At 33.1% G+C, this 24,134-nt stretch overlaps 1 protein-coding gene across 1 annotated transcript in view; it reads right to left on the minus strand.

Moving 5' to 3' along the window:
• The window catches only part of LOC111518026 (uncharacterized), a 136,989-nt gene that overhangs the window by 27,241 nt on the left and 85,614 nt on the right, over positions 1-24,134 (minus strand). The window contains exons 2-3 of the mRNA XM_074169876.1: positions 15,271-15,378; positions 2,975-3,139 (exon numbers count right to left, since the gene is read on the minus strand). Of these exons, the coding sequence (XP_074025977.1) occupies positions 2,975-3,139; positions 15,271-15,378 (273 nt within the window). The remainder of the gene's footprint in view (positions 1-2,974; positions 3,140-15,270; positions 15,379-24,134) is intronic.

Below are 24,134 nucleotides of genomic sequence, written 5' to 3' on the forward strand. Positions count from 1 at the left end.
GGAGCCCACTTAACGTGTGGCTCGGAGTTATTGGGGATGATTCAATTGGGCCGCATTTTCTACCTCCTCGATTGAATGGTGAGGCATATGTTCAATTTTTGAGAGAAGTGCATCCAGTACTGCTGGAGGAAGTTCCTTTGGGCGTCAGAAGGGATATGTTTTTTATGCATGATGGGGCTCATGCCCATTTTAGTCAAATAGCACGTCAGCATTCAACTGAAACATATGCAAATCAGTGGATAGGTCGAGGAGGACCACAGAACTGGCCCGCTCGATCCCCGGATCTCAATCCTCTCGATTTCTCTATTTGGAGCCATTTGGTTTATCGTACTCCAGTTCGCGATGTAGAGGACTTAAGAAACCGCATCATCGATGCGTGCAGGGTAATCAGAGAGACTCCAGGAATATTTGAGCGAATACGTGGCTCAATCAACTCCTTCAGAGTTACCGATCTTGATATCTTCTGAAGATTCGAGGGTACGAAAAAAAATTATTATTGCAATCGATGATTATCGACAGAAACTTGATTGTTCAAAGTAACAGTTTTACATACACCAAATAAGCAATATATTTTTATCCAGAACCCTAACAAATCCAACTCGTCTGCTAAGAATATTTCATTCTCCTTCAAAACCGCGCAAAAAAGTAAAAAAAAAAAACATATTTTCAATAAACCTCAAAGCAGTAGCAAATTTCCGCCACAGCTGTAGATAGGGGTAATTTGTACAAATAATAGGCGTTTTCTGGCGCTCATGTATTCGAACAGTATTGGTCTGTGATTCAAATACATTCATACAACTATGATTTGAAACGTATTCATCATGATTCAAAACTAGCGTGAGGTTTTGATACGGAATTTGACATTACGTTACGTCAGTTGTGTTTCTGCTTTATTTTTATCGTAATAGTTTATAAAGTGTTGAAAACTTTCCATCAAATATCTTGTAAGGATGTACGAAATAACGCTGGAAAATTATTACTTGCCCAAATCCGATTATAATTGACGTTAGAGAAAATAGAAAACTTTGTTTTTATTATTGGAGTTGACATCTGACACAAATTGAATAATTCACTTCTGGCGAATCTTATTATTAGTGACGTAACTACGAATCGTAACTACGTAACAACGTAACTACGAATACACACTCGGATACGATTAAACGCCAGAAAACACCTAATATAAATGACGAATAAATTAATTTGACTGAATACACAATAAATCCGTACAACCGAGTTCAGTCTTCCCGATATTTTTTTCTCATTATACAAACTCAATCGAATATTGGAAATTATGCGGGAAAGTAAACACTTACATGAGTGGCATTACCTACCGCCGACAATATTCCATATTTCGGAAAATGTGATGAAATGAAAATAACAGAAACTGACAAGGACGTTGGGGTGCCACTGTTTACTATGGGGTGGAAACGAACTGAATATATTGATTCGCACTGTTTCTGACATTCATCGAAAACTTCATGAAACATATGAGCAAGTTGGCTGTATTGCAAACCACGGAAGAGGAGAAAAGAGATTTTCAATGTGAAATACGGGGTACATATAGTCGAATCAATAGAGGATTCTCTTCAAAATAAGCAGCACTCATTTCAATGATTTGTTTTATTATAATATTTGAAATCAAAAACCTTCCGAAGGGAGATCAGAGTTATTCATATTGTTTAAACAATATGTATAATATTTTTGAATATACAAAAAATCAATTTTGGGCAGCTTTTTTTTAGAACATTCCTTATATACTTATTGATCAGTTCAACAAGAGTACATTAGATATTTTCGTGAAAGCTATGACTTGCATCAACATTAAAGTTTTTAAACTGACGCATTTGAGAGATATACAATAAGTCTCACTCCAATCGATCTTTCACTGAATAATACATGCCTTTACGCATATGAAGATATACTTTAGAAAAGAGCAAAACTGAAGAAGGTTTATTAGATTTCTATGCGGAGAATTGTCCAAAAATAATATTCATTGAAATCAAGCACAAAGTGATGATGATCATTCATTTTTACAATCGTCTTAAGATCATAACTTCAATGGGGTAGTTGTTGTAGCAATTGATGGGTGTTGTGTTAGTGGTATTGATGGCTTTTGCACCCGATGATGAATGTTTTTAAAACCACTAGAAAATAATGCCTTACAACAATTTCATTCGACAATAACCTTGGTAACGAAATATCCTATTATCACAACAAATCATATATTCTTTATAATGAAAGAAAAAATCACCAAATTGAAATTTGTAATGATTTTTCTGAAGGTTATGTGCTTCAGCTGAAACTTCCATTCCAAATGAATAAATGCATTCAAATGAAAGTATTGAGTATTCTCATAAAGTAAGGTGCAAAAATCATCAAAAATATAAGTAAATGTTTCAGACCATTTGCAAGCGAAGGCGTATTATGTTTATCTCAAAAAAAGGCGCAGATCTTCTAATAATCAACGTTAATCTCTGTCGATTAACTGGTTTTATCATACAGGATCAAGTTATCATTTTGTATATCTCAGAAATACCAAACAACTCACAGTTTACTTACATGATCAACAATAGAGAAATAATACCTCTGGAAAAATGAAGTTGGTTAATTAAAAAATTATATTGAAATATAGTTTATATATCTATTCTCTCTTTCATTATCAATGTATCCATCAAAAACAACTTCAACCTTGGTGCCATAGTTATTATGTGAATATACAGTTTTTTCAGAAAAAAATCACGAAAAATTTTGAATTTCCTGTATAAATAGCATACATATATATTGTTTGAAGAAATAAAAGAAATTATCTGTCCGCTTCAAAAAATTCTTGATTTGGAATGACATAAAAAAACAAAATTGGAAAAAAAATAATCAAAAGAGTTGTTTCTAACGACTCGACTTCCGAATATTGTTTTGAGTCTTACTGACCGTATACCGATAGGGATGATTTTTGAAACATAACTCTATTTCTTACCTGATAGCAAACCAATTCCCACTTTGGATATCACAACGATACTGTATTTAACGACGACTTGTTCCTTGGAGTTCAACATGGCCAATTGCAGTACACTGAGAAAACAGAAAACACCAAGAACTGCCACCCCAATAGATGCTATCAGACCCGCAACCCATACAAAAACTGAAAATAAAAAATTTATGAAAATCCAAAAAAAATTAATCAAAAAGTGAGCATAGTTATATACTGATGAAGCTTGATGGTACACATGTACTGAGTATACTGATTTGTCTATTTCTAGATAATTTTCTACGATGACTGAGAAAACGAAACCCCTTTATTTCACAAGATATTTTATCGATTGAGAATATTTTTTTCCAAATTATAACAAACAATTTTCTTGCTTTCATTTATAAAATATACTCAACTGGCCAACTGGCCTTTACTAATCATTATTTTTGTTGTTTCATGTTCAACTACGAAAAAAACTTTGTAGATAAGTTGATAGATGAACTATCAATCAATCAATAGTATATGATGGCAAATACAAATTAAGTGTGCAGAATTGATAACTCTGTTACGAAATTGTTTGAACCATCAAATTATAATTTTTTTGGACTCTTCAATATGTAATCGGGTAAAAAAATTTATAACGCATTTTCATCTTCTTTCTGAGGAAAAGTTTCATATGTAATATTTTTCTGCTGAAAAATAATATTACAAATAACATGTAACGAGTGGCATATAAAGATATGTGAGGCGATTAAAAAAAATATTTGAGTGAATATTTGGAAAAGTTCACTTTTCCTCGAAAGGTGCTCAGGAAAAAACTCTTTTCAGCGTGACCCTGTTATTGGCAGCTCGCCAATAACAGGCGAGGAGGTAAAGATTTCCGTAACAATATAGCTTTTCTTTCCAGCAGGCATGGAAGGCAACAGAATAGGGCCTTTCTTGCTATCCACTCATCATTGGACGATAATCGGAAATCGATGACAAGTTCTCAATCATTTTGCTATCTATGATAATGATTACACAATATTCACGAACATTTTTATTTCTAAATGCGTTTCGCTAACACCGTAGCTTCTCTGAAGAAGCTACGGTTTGTGAAAAATGTGTAATTATAATCATGAAGAGTTTGTGTGACGGGTCGGTCTATTCATAATTCATCCTATTGAAATTACAAATTGTGACTAATACTCAGGTTAACTTCATAAACTCTCTATACTTTGCACCATTCAAGCAGCCATCGTAAAAAACGGCCTCATTATTCTTGATCTAATTATTTCGTACGTGGAGGTCTTGTGAATGTATTAAACTAGATTTTAATTTGATCAGTAATGTCGTTTTTCAAAACTTTTTCAATAAAAGAAGTTCAGATGACATTACTATTTCTTTTATGAAATATATTTTTGTTGAAATTGGTAATTTTTTGTATGATTCAGTGAATTCATTTTTATCCACTGATTATATGCTCCGAAATTTGAAAATTATTATAATTTCAACAAAAAAAAAACTGATAGGCCAGAAGAGCACGATATTTTAGCACCATCAATATGCTCACAGCCACTGAAAAGATATCAGATGGAATTGTATTTAATCAAATTCTTGTTTTCATAGAGGAAAATAAAATACCATCAGAATTTCAATCAAGATTCAGAGGTAACGTGAGCCGTGATTATGTAGTTGAATATATCTTTAATAAATGAAAAACCCAAGCGAATAATGAAAAAATGGTTACATATCATTTTTAGATTCGAAACGAGCTCAATCAATCAATTTTATTTCTGCAAGACAATATTGTATAACAACAGTCAGGTTGGTTAGGTAAATAAGAGACAAAGAGATATATACATAGGTACGCAGATACAGTACAAATAAAATAAAAATGGTATTTATCAATAAAAGCAAAGTTAATTATCACACATAAGACGGTACATGGTTAGTTAGTGATTTGGAAGTATTCATTCATGGACTATAAACATTTTTCAACTAAATAAAGTTTTAAATATTTTTTGAATGTATTCTCATGTTCCAGACCAGGGTATCTGGTAAGTTATTAAAGATTTTAATTTCGATTTTTGTAGAGATTATGACATGAGCAGTCACTTTTGGCATCATCTATACATCATATGATTTTTTTTTGGAAATGAAGACTTTCTGCGAGTGAGAAGAGTTTCCCCACAAACGCGTTCTATACCTGTGCCGCTAAAGCCTGTTAGCTAGAAAACAGCAAGAGCTCCACAAGGAAGAGAAGCCTCCACAACCAGTACTTGTACTTCCCTACATCAGAGGATTATCGGAAAGGATACGAAGGATTGGGTCCAAGTATAACATCAGGACCTGCTTCAGATCTGGGAATACTATCCGTAGCAGCCTCACGAAAACCAGGCCACCAAACGCGGACTGTGATTCCAAGAATTGCATTTACCGGATACCCTGCGAGTGCGGAGAATCATACATCGGTGAAACTAAGAGGCCACTGAAAGTTCGCATTGCTGAGCACAAGAAACACACACAGCGAGGAGAAAGCAGCAAATCCGGAATAGCAGAGCATGTTTGCGCTCATCAACATAACATCAAGTGGGCTCAAGCTGAAATCATCCACAAGGAGAAACACCGGTTTAGGAGACAATTAAAAGAAGCCGCGTATATGTTGTCCAACAACGCATTTAGTCAAGCTGGCGTAGAGATACGTAACATATGGAAACCTCTAATCAAACGAAAAACGACCAACTCCCGCCAAACGGTCATCTACCGCTAAATGAAGCGGAGAGAGAGAAGAGGGGATAGGTGAAAGCACTCGAATGGCCTATAAATAGTCGGATCACGGCGGAATAAGTCCAGTCATCTTCGAGTCAGTCGGGATGGAGTCCAGCTCCCCTACCCTTTCGGCTGATTATTGGTCTCGAGAAGGACCAATGGGTTCATGACTGATGGTATGACGGCATGAAGTCCTCAGACATCAGTGCCGCCCTTCACGATATACCCCTACCTGGCTAGGGTGGAATGGATGAGAAAGTTGTTCATCCGTTAACGAGGGACATGAGGGCCTCATTCGACAGAGTGTCGGGGCCTTCTATATCGGGAGGGGTATTCACCCGAAGACGATTGTGGATACTAACAATAGAAACGTCGTGACATAACTTGGTTTGAAATCTTTTAATTTTTATTTTTAATTTTTTGTTAATCATAATTTTTAATTTTCAGCTTTCATTAATATTTCAATTTTCTTTTTTTGGTTGTTGTTTGGTCATATGTTATTTCTTTGTAATTTCAGTTTTTTGTTGTTAAAATAAAATTGTTATTTTTGGTTAATCTTATTTAGTATTTTTTCAGAAATTCCAAAACAATTTATATTATATCAGACAATGGAAGTCCAAACTGATGAAATACACCACGAAACATTGTCAACCACCTTCAAACAAACGTTAAATATACTTACTCCTCAACGGAAAGAAAACGGAACTTATAAGTTTCCAACCGAACGGTGCCGGTGTCAAAACTATATTGCCTTCAAAAAATCCACAAACCGGGAAAATCAATGCCGCCCATCGTTTCAGCTATTCCAATGGCTGACACGAATTTTAAAACTTGCCTGTTGCTGAACCAGGTTTTAGTATCAAAAACTCCTTAGAGTTCATACAGACCTCATTTCAATGATAACAAAAATTGATGAATTCGTGTGTAATTTGTGTTTGAAACAAAACCGTTTCCAGGTAGAAGGTTGCTTTTGTGAACAACAAGATGGGACTGCTATGGATAACCCCTTGTCCCCCTTGCTGGCTAACCTATTCATGAGCAAATTCGAAATGGAAACCAAAGAAACGTCAAAGTATTTCCCTAGGATATGGCTGAGGTATGTGGATGATGTTTTTGCGATATTCGATAACAAAAAATCAAATATTGAGAACTTTGTTTCCTTTTCAAAGAGACTTTCATCAATAAAATTCAAGTATGAGTTGGAAATGAAGGACAATTTCAATTTCTTGACGTTTTAGTAATGAAGAGTCAATGTGGAAAGCTAGAAAGGTGCTGGATTGAATTTTCTAGTGCATCGTCGCTCCCTCTCACACATGAGAGGTTCACAAAAGAAAAAATGACAATACAGGAAATAGCAGTCAGTAACGGTTTCTCGATAGGTATTGTAAACGATATTATAAGGAAGGGAAAGCTTAGGTTGAAAATTAACGAAATCTCGACTTTTAGAAACGTCGAAAACCAAAATAATTTTATCTCAGTTCCTTACCACCAATACACAAAGAACTCTGGAGAGATTTCCAAGGAACTAGGTATAAAGGTGGTATCTAAAACAAGTCATATACTACAGAGCCTTTTAGGAAATTCACAGGACAAAGTCGAGAATTTGGAAGAGTCTGGAATTTACGAAATTGAATGCAATGCAAAATATTATAGGCAGACTAAAAAATATAAGGAATACTTAGAACACCTAAAATTTGAAAGACCAGAAAAATCAGCAGTCGCCCACCATGTTTTGCAACAAAACCATTCTATAAACTTCCCTAGAATAACAAAGTTAACAAAGATGCGAAATTATTTCGTGTCAGAAATGTTAGTTGATTTTGCTGAAATATTTCTTTTATCAAGTTCAACATAGGTAATAGTTTGGGTTAGAATTTTTCTTGTTGCCCTACAATTTTTCACTGATAATTCATTATGAGACCTATCGTATTTATTTTTCGTAAATAAATATCAAGTGACCCTTGATTCCTGGCCATTGTTCAGAATAATCTGATGGACATTGTTTGGTGAACAACAGAAAGAGGTCAAAACATAATCCAGAACATTTGTGTGTTCGTGCATTAATTGTGAATTTTACGGAAATTATATGTGGCGGAATGACAATGTTACATTTCGAATAAAGCATTGTTTCGTTTGTAATTCGTTAAAATTATTGTGAAATTTATGAAAAGTATTCAAACGGATTACACGTAAACCATACACGTAAAGCCATACAAAATGTAAATAACGACCTAACGAAATATAGCAGAAATACAGACGGGAAAATATGAATTCAGCCTTTCTGGAAAATTGTCACGATGAAACATAAAATTGTAACTCACTGACTTTTGTATTTCTGGGAATGCGATTGTTCAAAATAGATATTATTAAATACAGTACAATTGACCAATTAGTAAATAGAAATTAATAATATTTTCCATGATGATAAAACAACTGAAGACCCGTTTCGCTACACAGTAACTTCCTCAGTCGAACTGGTACATTCTATGTAGTGGAATGCGTTTCTATATTAGCATACTATTATATCATTATATTGAAAGTCAAATTATCTAAAGAAACAATTCGTTCAGGCCAGTCTCACCTCACCTACCCTGTAGGTTAATGGACTGACACTTATCAAAAAACAACCACTCCCCTGGCTGATATCACGAAGGGTACTCATCGCCACACTGGCGATGAGTACTTTGTTACGAAAATTTTTGTTCGTGAAATGAAAAAGTAGAAGCGAATACTGAATTTCGATATAAAAGTCACATATACTGTAAAATACTTCTAGAGGCTGAACACTACCTTTTAAATATTACTGGAGTTTTTTCCCAACACCAAATCGTTATTTTTACACCTCGACACGTGTTTCGATCACCAAGTGATCATCTTCAAGAGGGTGCATTCACAGATGAGGCACGTTTTTTACAGGATGCTACCAGAAACTATCAAACTATAATAATCTTCATGCTATTGTAGAAGGTTGATGTCAGTAGGAACTTTCGGTAAATGTCTGGGCAGGAATTATTGGTGACAACCTCATAGGGCCACATTTTCTCTCTCCACTGCTCAATGGTGTAAAGTATAGATAGTTTCTCGTAGATTCACTGCCGGGACATTCAGAAGACTTTAAGTAATACGAGAAAATGTGCATTTGCCACCACGACCTCCAAACTTGATTCCCCTGGACATCTCAAATCTAATGTGTATTCGATGTCAGAAATGCATGGAAAAGAATTAATTCTTTAAATATTTCTCATTGGTGTCTCGATATCGTAATAAAAAAAAATCAAATAATGCTTTGCCGTAATTTTTAGAATATCTTTTTGTACGGACATGAAAGATTTTGTAAAGTGAAGATGGGCGTGGCAGTTCACTTTAGTTTCACTTCCAGCTTTCATGTATTTACCGTAAAATTTGAGAAAAGTGAATACTTTTTAATTTTTTCCTCGAAAACTGAACACGATACAATCAGAAAGTTGTGATAATACTTACTCTGACGTTGATATCCAATTCGACAGAAACTTATAGTACACAATGATTTTCACCATGTATATCAATCAGATAATTATCTGCGATGTCACTGAAATAATTGCCTAAAATCTAATCACAATAGAAGGAGTCATATATTACTGCTATCAACCTATCAAGTAAGATCATATTCTGCGAAGAGATTTAGGACATATGTTCATACATAAAATATGACGAGTAATTACCCAGTGAAATCGATCCACCCTGTGTATAAATTTGAATGTCCCCACATCACTAGTTAGTATCATGTATAAAAGTTTTTTCTGAAATACAGGTATCTAACTGCCCAATAAATTATCGATTCAATACAGGCTTACATGAACTCAGGAAGTCAATTTTGAATACTGGCTGCTTGTAAAATCTGTTATGGATAAGAACTTTTACAGATACAGAGGCAGACTTATACAGAACCACAGAGATAAGTATCCCAATTAATACCCTAGAACCCACATCAACAATATTCGAAAAAAAATCTCATCTCAAAATATACGAAAAACAAAACTCACTGTTTCATTTGGAAAAGTTCAAGAACTTGAGACGCACCATCAAAAGAGAAATTGAAAAATCTCTGTTTAAAAACTGTTTTTCCGTTAACCAGGTGTCGCACCCTTACGAACGACAACCCTCAGAAGTCGAAACTTGTGCGAGCTAAGGATTAACGAGGGCTTACCTTTTAACGTGTAATTCCTAACACGGGTTGGACGATAGCAAGTGAAAATCGATCGTTCAGAAACAAACTTAAAAAGTAATCCGCAAGAATTCTGGTCATACGTACAGTAAAAGCCGAAAAAACAATAATTTCTGGTATAATGTTTAACAGTGGGGAAAAACTTTCTACTAACGAGTCAGTTGTCAATTCACTCGCGAAACATGTTGAGAGTGTTTATTCAACAGACTGTTATAATTATAATCAAAATATATCCTCAAATTTATTAAATATTGATTAGATATTGGAAGAAAATATACTGAATGCAGCCTCTAAACTCAAAAATAAACTAACATGTGGCCAGGGTAATATACCTTGCCAACTTGCCAAAAAACATATTAATATTCTGAAGTATTATACTCTACTCATTATTTTTAACGCCGTGTTATCCAGAGGAGTGGAAAGTATCACGAATTTGTGCGGTACACAAATCAGGAAAGAAATCAGAAATCTCTAACTATAGACCGATTTCTGTAGTCTCCAAACTTCTTGAGATGATTTTATTCGAATTTACTTATGCACCTGTAAAAAATTTGATATCAGAATTTCAACATGACTTTATGAAAATGAGGGAACTGTATCGAATCTCTGCAAGTTGATGTGATCTATACAGATTTCGGCACGGCAATCGATATATTTTCCCAAAAACAATCAATATTGAAGTTGGATGCATATGGTATTCCCTCAAAAATACAAAATCCACTAAGATCGAATTTGAATCATCGTAGTCCATATATCGAATATGAAGATGAAATTTGGATGTATTTTTTGCATAGTCCGGGATTCCCCAAGAATCTAATTTGGGGCCGTTGTTACTTTTACTTTTGATAGATGACATATGGGCTTTGATATAATTAGCAAAGCTGATTTTTGTGATGATTTCAGAAAAATACGTGAGAAATCTAATTGTATGTTGCTCCAGAGAGACTTGAACTCACTCCAAAAGTGGTGTAATGCGGACAAAATCTTTCTCAATGTTGGAAAATGTAAAATTATGACTTATGCTCGAGAATTGAATACCATACCAGTTCAATTATACGACTTACCAAAATATAATGATACTTTCGACATAGGAATCTTATTCGACAATAAACGTACTCGTACATTTAATGCACACATTTGAAATACTGTTTGGAGAGCTTCTTGGTTGATGGGATTTGTTATAAGAAACTGCAGAGAGTTTAGTTCATTTGAATGTATTAGGTCAGTTTACTATAGTACGTAGGAAACCAGAGCATTGTGGTTCTGTCTGGAATCCTAATCAAACAAAAAATACATTGATGCTTTGGGAAATGTTCAGAAGAAATTCCTCAAATTTGCGTATTATAAGAAACATGGACACTATCCGGTTGAAAATTATGAATACATTTGTCTTCTGAATGAATTCAATTTTCTAACAGAAAAAGAAGAGAAATGGCAGATCTCATTTCCATCTATAAACTGGTCAATGGTGCCATGGACTATTGTCCGAAACTAATTTTAATGTTTCTCGATATACGTCCAGATCAAGTATCACATTCCGCATTAAAGTACCCAATTCTCAGCACAATTTCTACAGTCCAGTAACCTCTACGTGCTGAAGTGCCAGAAAAAAGGTACTCTAAAGATTTATTTTCTCTACCTTGAATCAATTTAGAAATAGTTTTTATATATTATTTCCTAACTGAATATCAACATGTTCACTTATACTTCCATTTATCTAGAAATAGGTACCCGCTCTATTAATGTATACCCCTTCTAATGAATAAATAATTAAACAACTAAATTATTCATTCAACTTTTTTTACAAGCTTCCAAAATCAACATATTCAACTTGAATTCGATTAGACAAATTCCATATCACATAAATGATCTGAAACAGAATATTATCAGTTACATAGACACTTTTTTTAATTATAGTAAACATCGTATATGAACAATTTTCAAGTTCTGATACAAGAATACATGCTCAATCTATTTCTGCCAGTGTAATTTGAATCAATCAACATCTTCCTTCCTCACACATGTTTCAATTCAATATCAACCTGCCAATTTGTATCACTTCAATCTCCTCATCTAATTACATCAGAATTCATCTCAAACGGTACATCAAAAGGCTAACAACCTTGTAATCACCTCAATTACTAACGAATCCGTAATTTCCCACATGTACGGGGAGAAATATCACAGCGTCTGAAGTTCTATAACCCCAATAATTCACGAAGAAGAAACTGAAAAAGCAAAATTTCTCCCAGGATGAGCGCTTAAAATGTAATCGTCGCCTCAACGAATGATCTCGCAATTGAATAAGCTCAGGGGAAATTAGTGCAACCTGATCGTTTTCCGCACTGGAATAAATTTCTTTTAATTTAATTTGACGTGTGAATTTTCACCAGCAAAAATAGACGAGAAAGAGACTGATTGGAATCGTGATAACAGCTGAATGCTATTGATTGAACAATCTGCATTTTCATTACGAGGAGCAGATAGAAAATTCGTTCAAATAATAGTATAAAATGGTCTAATGAACCTCTTGCAATGTCTTGAAAAAATTATAGATATGTTTCACTTCAAAGAAAAACTTTCTTATTAGTCAGTGGGCTATGCTTGAAGACTGGCAGAAACAAATCTTGCACTGATGAGTGGCAAATGAGCCCTAAAACCGAACTGCAAGTGTGCCCGTTCCAAAATTGAAGGTCGACTCTTTCAGTTGTATTGCCAATTGCATATGCAATTGACAATACAACTGTCGGATATAATCCAACGCCCCTCATGGTATTAACCAGGGGAGTAGTTGTTTTCTGATAGGCGTCAGTCTATTCAATCTACTGTGTAGATATATCCGAGACTGGCTTGAACGTTTAAAGTTCATTTCTTTAGATTTGTTTACTGTCAGTCTTCAAACATAGCCCACTGACTAATAAGAAAGTTTTCCTTCCTTATTCAGAGGAATTGGGTAAATTTCGGATATGCAGTTGGTTAGTACCTCGTCCACTAGATGGAGTAAAATTTTGTTGTTCGCTTCAACTTAGGAAGAGGAATGAAATATTCTGAAAGAATTACGATTTTCAGTTATGGAATATCATTGACTTTAGGTCGATGATGGCCACTATCTTGCACTGACGAGTGGCTAATGAGCCCGAAACCGGTCTGCAAGTGTGCCCGTTCCAAAATTGAAGGTCGACTCTTTCAGTTGTATTGCCAATTGCATATGCAGGAAATTTTCTGTGAATATTCCTTCACTGACGCCTGTCGGATATAATCCAACGCTCTTCGTGGTATTAGTTGGCGTCAGTCCATTCAACCTACTGTGTAGGTATATCCGAGACTGGCTTGAACGTTTAAAGTTCATTTCTTCAGAAGTATTGTATTCGTTTGAAAATGTCTTTGTAGGACAAAACTGCATTAACATTGATTACAAATAAAAGTGGTATAAAAACATGGAGAGCTTCAATTTTCATTATGTATACATCAATATGTTGATGAAAGCTTCTTGACTGATGGGTATTGAATTTTCAGTTTTTTCTTGTTTCTATGCACCAATATCCAGTTGTGATATCGAAGTTTTTGAACAAATTTAAAAACATTTTGTCGATGATACGAATTGATTCTATCGAAATTGAACCGAATTAACCATCATCATTACATCATCAATTTTGTCGATGAATATAAAAGGATCTGTGTCAATTTGATTCATCCCAAATCGTTTCATGAACTACTTGAACTTCAACGAATTTCAGCATCTTGAAGATTGTTTGAGTCCATATAAGATTTTGTTCAGTTAACAGACTCAACAATTCTGTTTGAATTTCTGTGGCTCCTCAAAATAGGTTGTTTGTTTTATTTAAAGAGGTCCTTCAAATGTGTAGTTCACATTTACTAGTTCGAAAAAGTATTTCAAGTTTGGGAAGGGCAGTCTAATCTGTGCCAGTATCGTGATTGTACCAGAATATTTTTTTAAATTTTTTACAGATTCTTTCAAGGAATTCAAATCAATTTATATCATATTAGACGATAGAAGTCCAAACAAATGAAATATACTTTGGAATGTGTATTGTATACCCAACAAATTGATCAACGCTTGTTTGGCATATAACTTCTGTATTGAGTAAGAGACGGATAGAAATTTTTTTGGAATATATCACGTTTTTAAAATCACTTGTAGCTATCCTTGCATCATCCTTAATTTTTCTTGTTTTTGAGAATTTGATGGTTTTAGATAATTGTATTTTCGTTTTTATTTCGTATCCAGATACAAATCTAAGATACAAATTCAACAAAAGCAATGCTACAAGTTCGTTTATCTTTATCTATTTGTGTTGCTGGTTATCTCTTGACAGACTATAAGATTTTGTAGAACTACACAAATATGAAAAAGTTGAAAAGATAAGAGTGATGTAATGTGCTAGACATAACACGTTAAAAAGTAAGACCTTGTTAGTCCTTAACTTGCACCAGTTTCGACTTTTGAGAGTTGTCGTTCATAGGGGGGCGATAGATAGTTAACGGAAAAACTTATTTTAATCAGGTTTTATAACAGAACTCTCATTAATATGTACGGAATGATAATAATAATAAAATGTATTCAATGAAATAGTAGATATATTAGCATCAAATTTGCGTAGAGAGGGAGAGGGGAGAGAAATGTATTGTTGGAATAAATGATAATAAAAATAACGTTACAAAGTGATGTACACGAATAAGTCGATGTGTGGGCGCGTTACATTCCATAGGTTGAAGTATAATTGATTAGCTAAAATCTTACTCAAGATAACAAAAAAAATACTTGAAAAATATATCCCGAAAATTCGAAATAAGACAGAAAAAACTGATAAACCAATCTTCAATTTTGTCAGTCTATTAGGAAGTTGATTGAACAGTGTGTAGCACTGTGGAATACAAACTGAGTAGAGAAAAGTATCTTCTTTATAATTCAGTGTTTATATAAAAGTACTTATTTTCAAATTGATTACTTCCTTTCTTTCTTTGAAAGATTCTCACATCTTTTTTTTTGTATCAAAATGGAATAGTAGAAAGCCAAAAACTTTCTTTCCCAAAAATTAATCACTCCTTCAATCCAAAAAAGAACATATGAAATATCTTCCAAATACATTTGTTGAGAAAAACATTCGAAAACATCTCTCTCTAACCTCAACTACTATTTCTCGTCGCCAGCCTCTGGGTGACCACCATTAGAACTTTTAGTTTGAAATGATGTACAATTTTCAATTTTTTTAAATCAGACAATGTAGATATATTTGTTTCAATTTTTGTTTCCTTTTCATAACTCGTTCACAACAACAAGGCACAACTTCATTATATCAAATGGTTTATTGTAAAGAAAACTTACTTGAAACTTTGAACCTAGATGCATCACTCCCACATCGCTCTCTATTGTACAATAATAATTTACAGGTTTTCCATGGACCGAAATATCCTCTTTCATCTCCGAAACCACCTGAAAAAAAAAAAGAAAATAGTTTTAAAGTGGGCACAGGTATATAATTTTTGAGTTGTTCATTGATGTTGTCATCATTTTAGTGCTAGGAATCACACATTAGAAGGTGAGACATTGTTCATCTTCAGTTGGTGCAGGTTTCGACTTTTATATGGAAGTTCAGATAGGAATAAGCGTTGGTTAACGAAAATATACATTCCACATTCAGGTATATATTTTAACACTTTATTTAGTGCGGAGATGAATAGTCCTCACAAATTACTGTAAAAAGATATCACTTTCGGTAGTTTTTGATAAAGAAGACATGGAATAATTTTTGGGAAAGAAAGGTTCTGGCTCTCTACTTCTCCATCTGAATATTTTTTTGTATGAAGATGGAGAAGTAGAAAGCCAAAATTTTTCCCGAAGACAGAAATGGTGCTACCAACTTTTATTCAAATTGAGAATGCGAATTCATGATGTCTCGTTTGATATGAACTTTGATGCTTTATCTAACTCTATTTAATTTTTTTTGTAAATCAATCAGCTATTTCTTACTAATAAATAGTTTCATATTCGTTCCGATAATCTGTAAGTAAACGATAAATGCCTATCACAGTTTCAATAAAATTTTAATTCTGAACCCAATCCAATTTTATGTTTGAAACTTTTCACTTCCTGGCAATAATGAAGTCAGATGACAAATTGATTTTTTACATAAATTCACATCACGGAAAGCTTCAGGTGTTATTTCGTTGCAGGTGTTTTTCTATCCATCAGTTTCGGAATGTACTGCGTTTAAATTTCAAAAATCTCTACAAACGATCTGTACCCGTCATTACAGGTAATCCAGCAGGCCTATCTGAAGGACCACATTCGCTTAAGCACCAGTTTGGATAATTGTCAACTAGCCTCTTGCAAATCAGCTGGTCGTAATGGAATGGAACCTCATTCTGCAGAAACGTAAAGTGAGTTGAAAACTCATTTGAGTCTGTCAATTACTCAAACTTTCAGATAGGCAGTTGTGATCCCTTAGGAAGGCCCAGTGACGTATTTCGATATTTTTGATAGAATACTTGATATCTGAAGTGAACGACACACAACCCCAATTCGTCAGTTCATTTCACAAATCGTGGATAAAAGAAGAACATTAGTATTCAATTCAAACAATATAGAGAGATATAATAAAAATAATTATTTCAACATTTGACACTTATATAACTCAAACTGTATCGTCGACGTTGAAGCTATTGGAATATTTCTCCAGAAACATTGAAAACTTTTCAAATGTTGATATGCTCAAATTGATGTACGTTACTTTCATAGGAAGTAAGGTAGATTATGTATCTTCAATTTGGTCTCCATCATATCAAAATTCATTGTTTTGAAGTGTAATGGATTCTAGCCAGCTAGGAGCACAGACCAGAATATTCATTAAACACAATCAAGTTAGAAACCCAGGCAGATAGAAAAAAATGCACTGCGAGTATGTTTTTATTTAAACTCTTGAGTAACGAAATTGATTTTAGTGACTTGTTAAGACAAATTTAGTTTCTTGTATCTAGATCACAATCCAGGCATATGATTGCTTTCTACTATAGGAATTCTGAGACAAAATTGAAAAAGTCGCCAATATTAGTAATATATGATTCTTTGATTTGAGCCCGCCTGCTTGCGCACAAACTCATTTTCAATATCACCCCCACTACAGCTCTTATAAGACATTCAAATGCTCTGTACAGAGACATATCATTACTTGTCCTCCAATGCTATTGGCTTTTGGCAATTTGTGTTGTTTCTGAAAAAATTGTATCGCCTAATAAAAAGCAAATCATCAAAAGTGTATCATTGTATAACAACTTAATGAACTGTACTACTACCTATAATACTGAATAAAATATGAAAAGAAATTACAAAGAAGTCATGTTCCATTTGTCTTAAAATCTGTCTGAAAATCTGTTTTAAAATCTGTTCCATTTGCCTATTTAAAATTAATTATAGGTACGACACAGACCGGCAATATGGATGATTGAAGAGGCTATATTTGAAGATTGTATAGTGTGTGTCAGGAAGTGAATGGTAAACATTTTGAACAGATATCGAAATTAACTGGAGTACCTAGGTTTTGAATATATTGTAACGAATTAACGAATCAACTGTCTTAATCAAATTTATTTTTAACAATATTTCACTATCACAACTAATTTATATATAACACTTAGTAACTAACGCTTAATTCATCTTCACAATTAGATTCCTTTCCTTAAACGCACGATTCACTTTCTAAGTACAGACTACTCCTCGGGACGGAGAGAGCGACCTTTTTATATCGTCAACGAACTTTCCGGATTTCTCTGCGGATTTCAGGACCCACCCACACCTTTCCCGCTGGTCAACATTCAGTACTTGTTTCATGTTCCGAAGTTGATATGACATAGTGCTAACTCTGCTTCTATTGCGTATACAAATACAAATGCCATAACCTCAATTGTTTTTGTGGGTACTGTTATAACCTGATAAACCAATTTGTTCATTCTTTTTTCTTTATTTTTTTCCATTCTTCTAATAGTTATTTTGCTATTTCGGGCTGAAACAAATCGAAAATCGCTCCAGTCATTTTTATATGGTGTAACTAACACTATTCTGTGACATTATTTCATATATTAGATTGTCATTATTGAACCAGTATCCCAGTATGTGATATATTGAATGAATTTTCAAAGATGATTCAATTATTCTTAGAAGTATATATATTTTTTTCCATTTTAGGATAAGCTCTATGAACTGAAGAGAATAAGTGGCTTCCGCCGTGTATTTCAGTGTTCATATATTTAATAATAATAAATGCCTTTTATTGTCATTCTAGAACAGTACATAATTGGGTCATTCATAGACTGTTGGAGAAGTCTAGCTCAAAGCTATTCTACTCAACCAACAGAGGGACACAGCCCAAGAAAAGAATATATATATATATATATATATATATATATATATATATATATATATATATATATATATATATATATGTACAATATGTACAATAGAAGCTGCCTTCTATTGTACATATTGAGCCAGTTGCATTCTACGATTTTATGTGAAATATGTTCATATTTTTTAATACCATAAATCAGTCTTGCGCAGCTATTTTGCACTTTTTGTATTCTATCCTTATCGACTTTTGTTAGACATGGTCCATAAAGAAAATCACAATGGTTAAAGTCACTCAGGACAATTGATTCACACAACGTTCGCTTCATTTTGAAGCTAAGAATATGACGATTATGGTAAATAAGTTTCAGGGATGCGAAAGATTTTCCAATAAGATTTTTTATGTGCTGAGAGAAACGCATGTCAGTATCTAATACTAAACCAAGATTTCTGGCTGAGTCACAGATTTCCAGTGGAGTATTATCAATTTGAAGATTAAAACTATTCTTCAAGAAGTTCATATTATTTTTACTACCGAAATATAATACTTTGGATTTTTCAGAATTGAGTTTCAAGTTGTGTTCTTCTGATAATGTATTGATTTTATTCAATTCATTGTTCATGATTTTTTCTGCAGTCTCGAAATTTTCAGTATGAAAACTGAGATAAAGCTGTGTAACATCTGCAAAAGCTTGAACTTTACAAAGTTCTATTCCATTTAAAATATCTGCAGTAGTTGACTAATGTTCTCTGAGAACGTCTGAGAAAATAATTCCACATCAAAAACGCTGATTTATTATCAAAGCCATAATATCTCAATTTAGCACAAAGCAGTTCATGACTAATGGTATCGAAAGATTTGGAAAAATCAAGTAACACCAAAACACTACTTAAACCTTGATCATAGGCTGTTAAAATATCTGTCGTTACAGTTGCTAAAGATGTTTCAGTATTTCTTCCAGGTCTAAAACCACATTGACAATCAGGAAGTAAATTTTTTAAGATGAAATAATCATTCACTTGAGTATAATAGTTATAGTTTTTTTTACCAGTTTGTATCTGAAAGTAACTTATGTTCACGATCTACATATTGTTGTGAACAAATTAATTACTTTCTACTCTCTTTATAATGATATATAAGTATTTATTTTCAAAAACCGATGAGGATTATTAGTTAGAAGGGATTTTCAAAGTAAAAGAAGATGTGGAATCTTTTGAGATGAAATTAACTGAAAGTAAAGATCAAAATTAACTACTTTTCATTACGAAATGAAAAGACAGTATTTTTAAACCGAAAATCATTTGGACATCAAGTATTCTAACCAATAAGATATTATGTGCAACACTTCATGTGACACTGTATTTACCAAAAAAGTACATGTACCTAGGTAATTATAAGAGTTGAAAATAAAATTAGTACCTAATTTATGAACAAATAACCATAACTTTTAAAAAAATAGCAACAATTATTTTTTAAAGGGTAAAAAATTATTGTGAATGAACGAAATGGAACGGTGCCTCAAGCTCCCACGGAAAGGTATATGAACTTTCGACTCTTCGACTAGATTGCACAACCTTGGGTGGGTCAATGTTTAATGTATGCATTTTAGTAAGGGAACTGAGTCAAATATATAGTTCGGAAGGAATAATCAAAAATTATTATTTTTCATATGTGATGGAATTTTCCGATACTTGATGAAAATCCATAACGTATTCAAGAAACACTTCGCGCAACACGTGTTGTGTTTATGTAAAACTGTTAAGATAAAATCTTACAATGAAGTGTTTCTTGAATATTTTCCAACTAAATCTTTTGAGAAATATAGTGATTCTAGAGAGTCAAATTAAACCATATTAGAAGAAAAGTCAGAAAAAGCACATTTCTTTATGTACAATAATAGGGGAGATATAGAAAACATATAATTCAGCGGAAAAAATCAACAAAAAATAAAATGATGAACGAACAAAGAATACATAAAGAAAGATCAAATAATTGTTGAATTTGATCTAGAGATTAACAATTCACATCAATTGGTAAGTTTTCAGATCTCTATTCGAAAATATCTATATAAGGTACTAATTTTATGTTCTCATCAAATTTAATGAAAATTTTCGGTCAGAGAAAGAGATGGTTTTTCTGCTGTAGAAGACTTGGGTGACTATAATTCAATAAATGAGTTGATGTGCCACTATAAACACAAATACTCAATTCATGAACATGAATTCCAACAACTGTAGGAAATTTCAGTTTTCAGAAGCCCTTCTTCATAACTCTCCATCAAAGTTTTACCATTATTCAAATTGCTGAATTTTGTAAAATAGAAATCCTCTCTACGGAAGATATCGAACCACAGTTCAAATATATTATATACCTCAGAGATATTTAGGAGTGACTACACAGAAATCCTCTTTATGGCTTCTACTTTATCATCCTTATACAAAAAGCTAGCTCCGCTCCTAAACATGCCCTGAAGCTGCTGGATTCCATCCAGAAAAGAGCCATCCGCCTGATGGACTGTGGCTGCCCATCATTTTGAAGTTCAAGTCAGTACACCTCGAACTTCACTGTTTGAGAACTCTCTCATTTGGAGAACTGCGTTTGTGGAATAAACTTCCTGAGGACGTTTTTCCAAATGGATTCAATCTCCAGCGATTCATTCCGAATAATCGATGTCCACTATTCAGGAAGACAGTAAGTGAAATTCAATTTATTTCGTATACTATATTATGTAGCGTTTCTGTGAATGATTCAATTCCATAACGAATGTTTGAAATACAAACTGAATAGAAAGATCTACACATCTTTTTAAGATTTTGTTTTAGAATTATTTGCTTTTTTTCTTTTGTAAGTCTCTCATATTTATTCGTATAAAGATGGAAAAGTAAACAGTCTAAAGCTTTCTTTCCCAAAAAATAATCAATGTCAGAAATATATTCCTTTCAATCTAAATTTATTTTTTTTCCTTCATCAATTTCATTTGGAGATATATGAATATTTACACTGACTCTAATCACTCAACAAAATTTTTCAGGTTCTTATATTATAATTCAATAGACGATTAGATTCAACAATTAATGTAAGGCGAAATTCCTCTACCGCAAATCAATTTCAAAACAAGTACTTTTCCCAAACACCAGCACTGCAACACTCTTCTCGACTCGTGTTTCTCCAACCAAGTTGGCGTAGTCAGGAGATGAAGTAAATAGTTCACATGAATTGGTACCAATATACTTTATCAATAGATATGGAATTTAATTTATTAAATACAATCATCATATTAGTCAGTTGTAGTCACTTCCGGAAAATGAGAAAATATGAAATAACATATTATTTTGTCATAGGACGGTCAAAGTTTTCGGAATAATGGATTTGTTAGGAGCTTGCCGCAGGGCAGAATTGTGTTGGATGACTTTAAATAATACAGAAAAATCAGATAATATGATAATTGTGAATATTCTGAACACTAAAACCGATGTACATTGAACGTTTGTATGAATGAGTGTTGTTAATAGAATAAATGAACTTCTAGAATAAGTGCAAATCTCTTCGTCCAGTAGATATGAAACATCAATAGTATTCAATCGAATACATCAACAAAAAATTGATTGAGAACCCACTAGAAATTGGTATATACAGAAACAATGTCGGAATTTTGAGAATAGTTAGAACTAAAGGGATCTCAAAAACCCAATATTGATTTTTTCAATCTTGTATCTACCATTATCTATGTTACGCTTCGTTTTTTCTCAGTCTCCGTTATTCTAACCCCAGCTTTGCACACAACTCACAATTTGTGGAACAGCGATATAACTCTGAATAATTCATAGAAATGCTTGGAGAAATGTTCACAGATATGCTGAAATGAGTTTCATATAATTTACAAGTCGGTGTCGTGACTTGTTAGAATAACCTGGGGGGAAGTGTTGAGCCTAGAAGCAACTTCATTACCTGTGAGACTATGAGTTCATAACTATTCATGGTATTTGTGATGACGCGTAATGTTTGAACAATTTTCTTATCGCGAAAAGTAAGTTGAAGATTCATTTCCTATTATCTATATGTCTCATGCGAGGTGACATCAGAAATACAGATTTTTCAGTGAAGAATCAGCTAAAATTCCTCCCATTTGTCTTTTGAATTGAAACAAGTAATTAGTGTGTTATTTGAAAAATATTCGAAAATTATCGAATAACAGACAAACGTATTTTCTTGGAATGTAGAGTATTCATTCATTTATCGAATAAAGTCAGATAATTTGTTTTCAAATTGGTTATTTTGTTTGTTTAAAGGATTGAATTTGAATGAAAAATTATAGAGATTACGTTTCCAGGAACTTCCAACTCTACACCTAATCGCTTAAAATCTACCTACCTCATGAGATAAAATGAAGCATGAATAAATTTGAAAGCATCAATAATATTTCTTTTGGATGAAGAACAACATATGAATCACACAATTCAGGACTTTTTGTTAGCATAAAGAAGATTCTTTCAAGTCCAATAGAGTTCGTTCAACAAAATATATCGAACACAAAATAATGTTGACAAAAACAAAATTTACTTGAATCATCTTCCAATTCAGGATACTTCAACACTTTTATGAAATACCAAAAAAATATGTGAAACAAAATTCGTTTCACTAAGAATTTTTCCTATTTCATTTAAAAACCGAATATCTCTAGATGAATTTTGAAAATGAACAAAATTGAAGGTAGGTAGCTGTTTTGAAATTACTTTAAGAGGAATCACAATATTAAAATTTACTAGAAGGAATTCCGGTTATAGTGAAACCCATTGTAAAATCATACATTTGATATGAAGGCTATTATGAAGTTTGAAGAGGATTTCGGTCAATAGGTTTTTGGATTTCTTCGACTTTATTTGTCAATTAAATTTGTTTTCAAAAAATTCACTAGAATTATTCGTTATCGTATTTTGACTTATTTTTCTTGAAATTTACCTCTTCATGATGAAAAAAAAAAGGTTTCAAAATATTTCAACTATTATCATGGATAGTTTTATCAATTTTCATACACTGGTATCAGCGTGTTATCTGATATTTGTGTAATAGGTTGAATGGGATAGTTTACATTCAGTTCATCATTTGCTGGGAGAAGAAGTAAATAAATATAAAACTGTAACAGTTTCTAGAAAGACCTGTAGATGAAATTTGTAATTGCAATAATCCACATATAAAGGATACATAGTCATCACAAAGTAAACACATATGCAGTAATTCCACTGGTGCCCAGAATCTATACTAATTTTTTTTTAAGACAAAATACAAGCACTACAGGAAAATCCTTGAGGCACTCTAAGAGCGGTGCCTGTGCGAAAGTAGCGAAAAATGCGAAAGTCACTTAACACTCATTCGTCTCTGTTTCTCCGTACTGGTAAGTCCTAGGATGCTGAAATTTGGTATATAGGTGCTTCTTAGGTCTTACATGTGCAATAAGAAATGATTGTCAAATATTCCAATTGGGGCGCCCTCTATGGGGAATAAAAAGATCGCGTTTACATACGATAACTATGATACCAAAACAAAAAATAATATACATATACCAATTTTATCCTCGTCAATGTGCTTGAAATTACTTAGTCATCGCGGTCCAAAATTATGTGATGTGAATCATCTATAGCCGCCCGCAAAACCGATTGCTGGCGTGGTGACGCATGACGTGGTGACGGGTCGCCATACGCGATTGTCACAATAAAGTGTTCTTGAATACGTTTGTGTACAGTTGTGTTCACTACAGTATACATAACCTGTGTTTTACTGAATGAATAGTTTTAAAAAATGATTAAAAATAAATTATGTCTGACAGTGATAATTTAAAAAGTGAAAGTGA

This window comes from Leptinotarsa decemlineata, unplaced genomic scaffold, assembly GCF_025532065.1.
Source record: "Leptinotarsa decemlineata unplaced genomic scaffold, Ldec_3_MD MMD2_P_RNA_scaffold_6, whole genome shotgun sequence".
Classification (NCBI taxonomy): domain Eukaryota; kingdom Metazoa; phylum Arthropoda; class Insecta; order Coleoptera; family Chrysomelidae; genus Leptinotarsa; species Leptinotarsa decemlineata.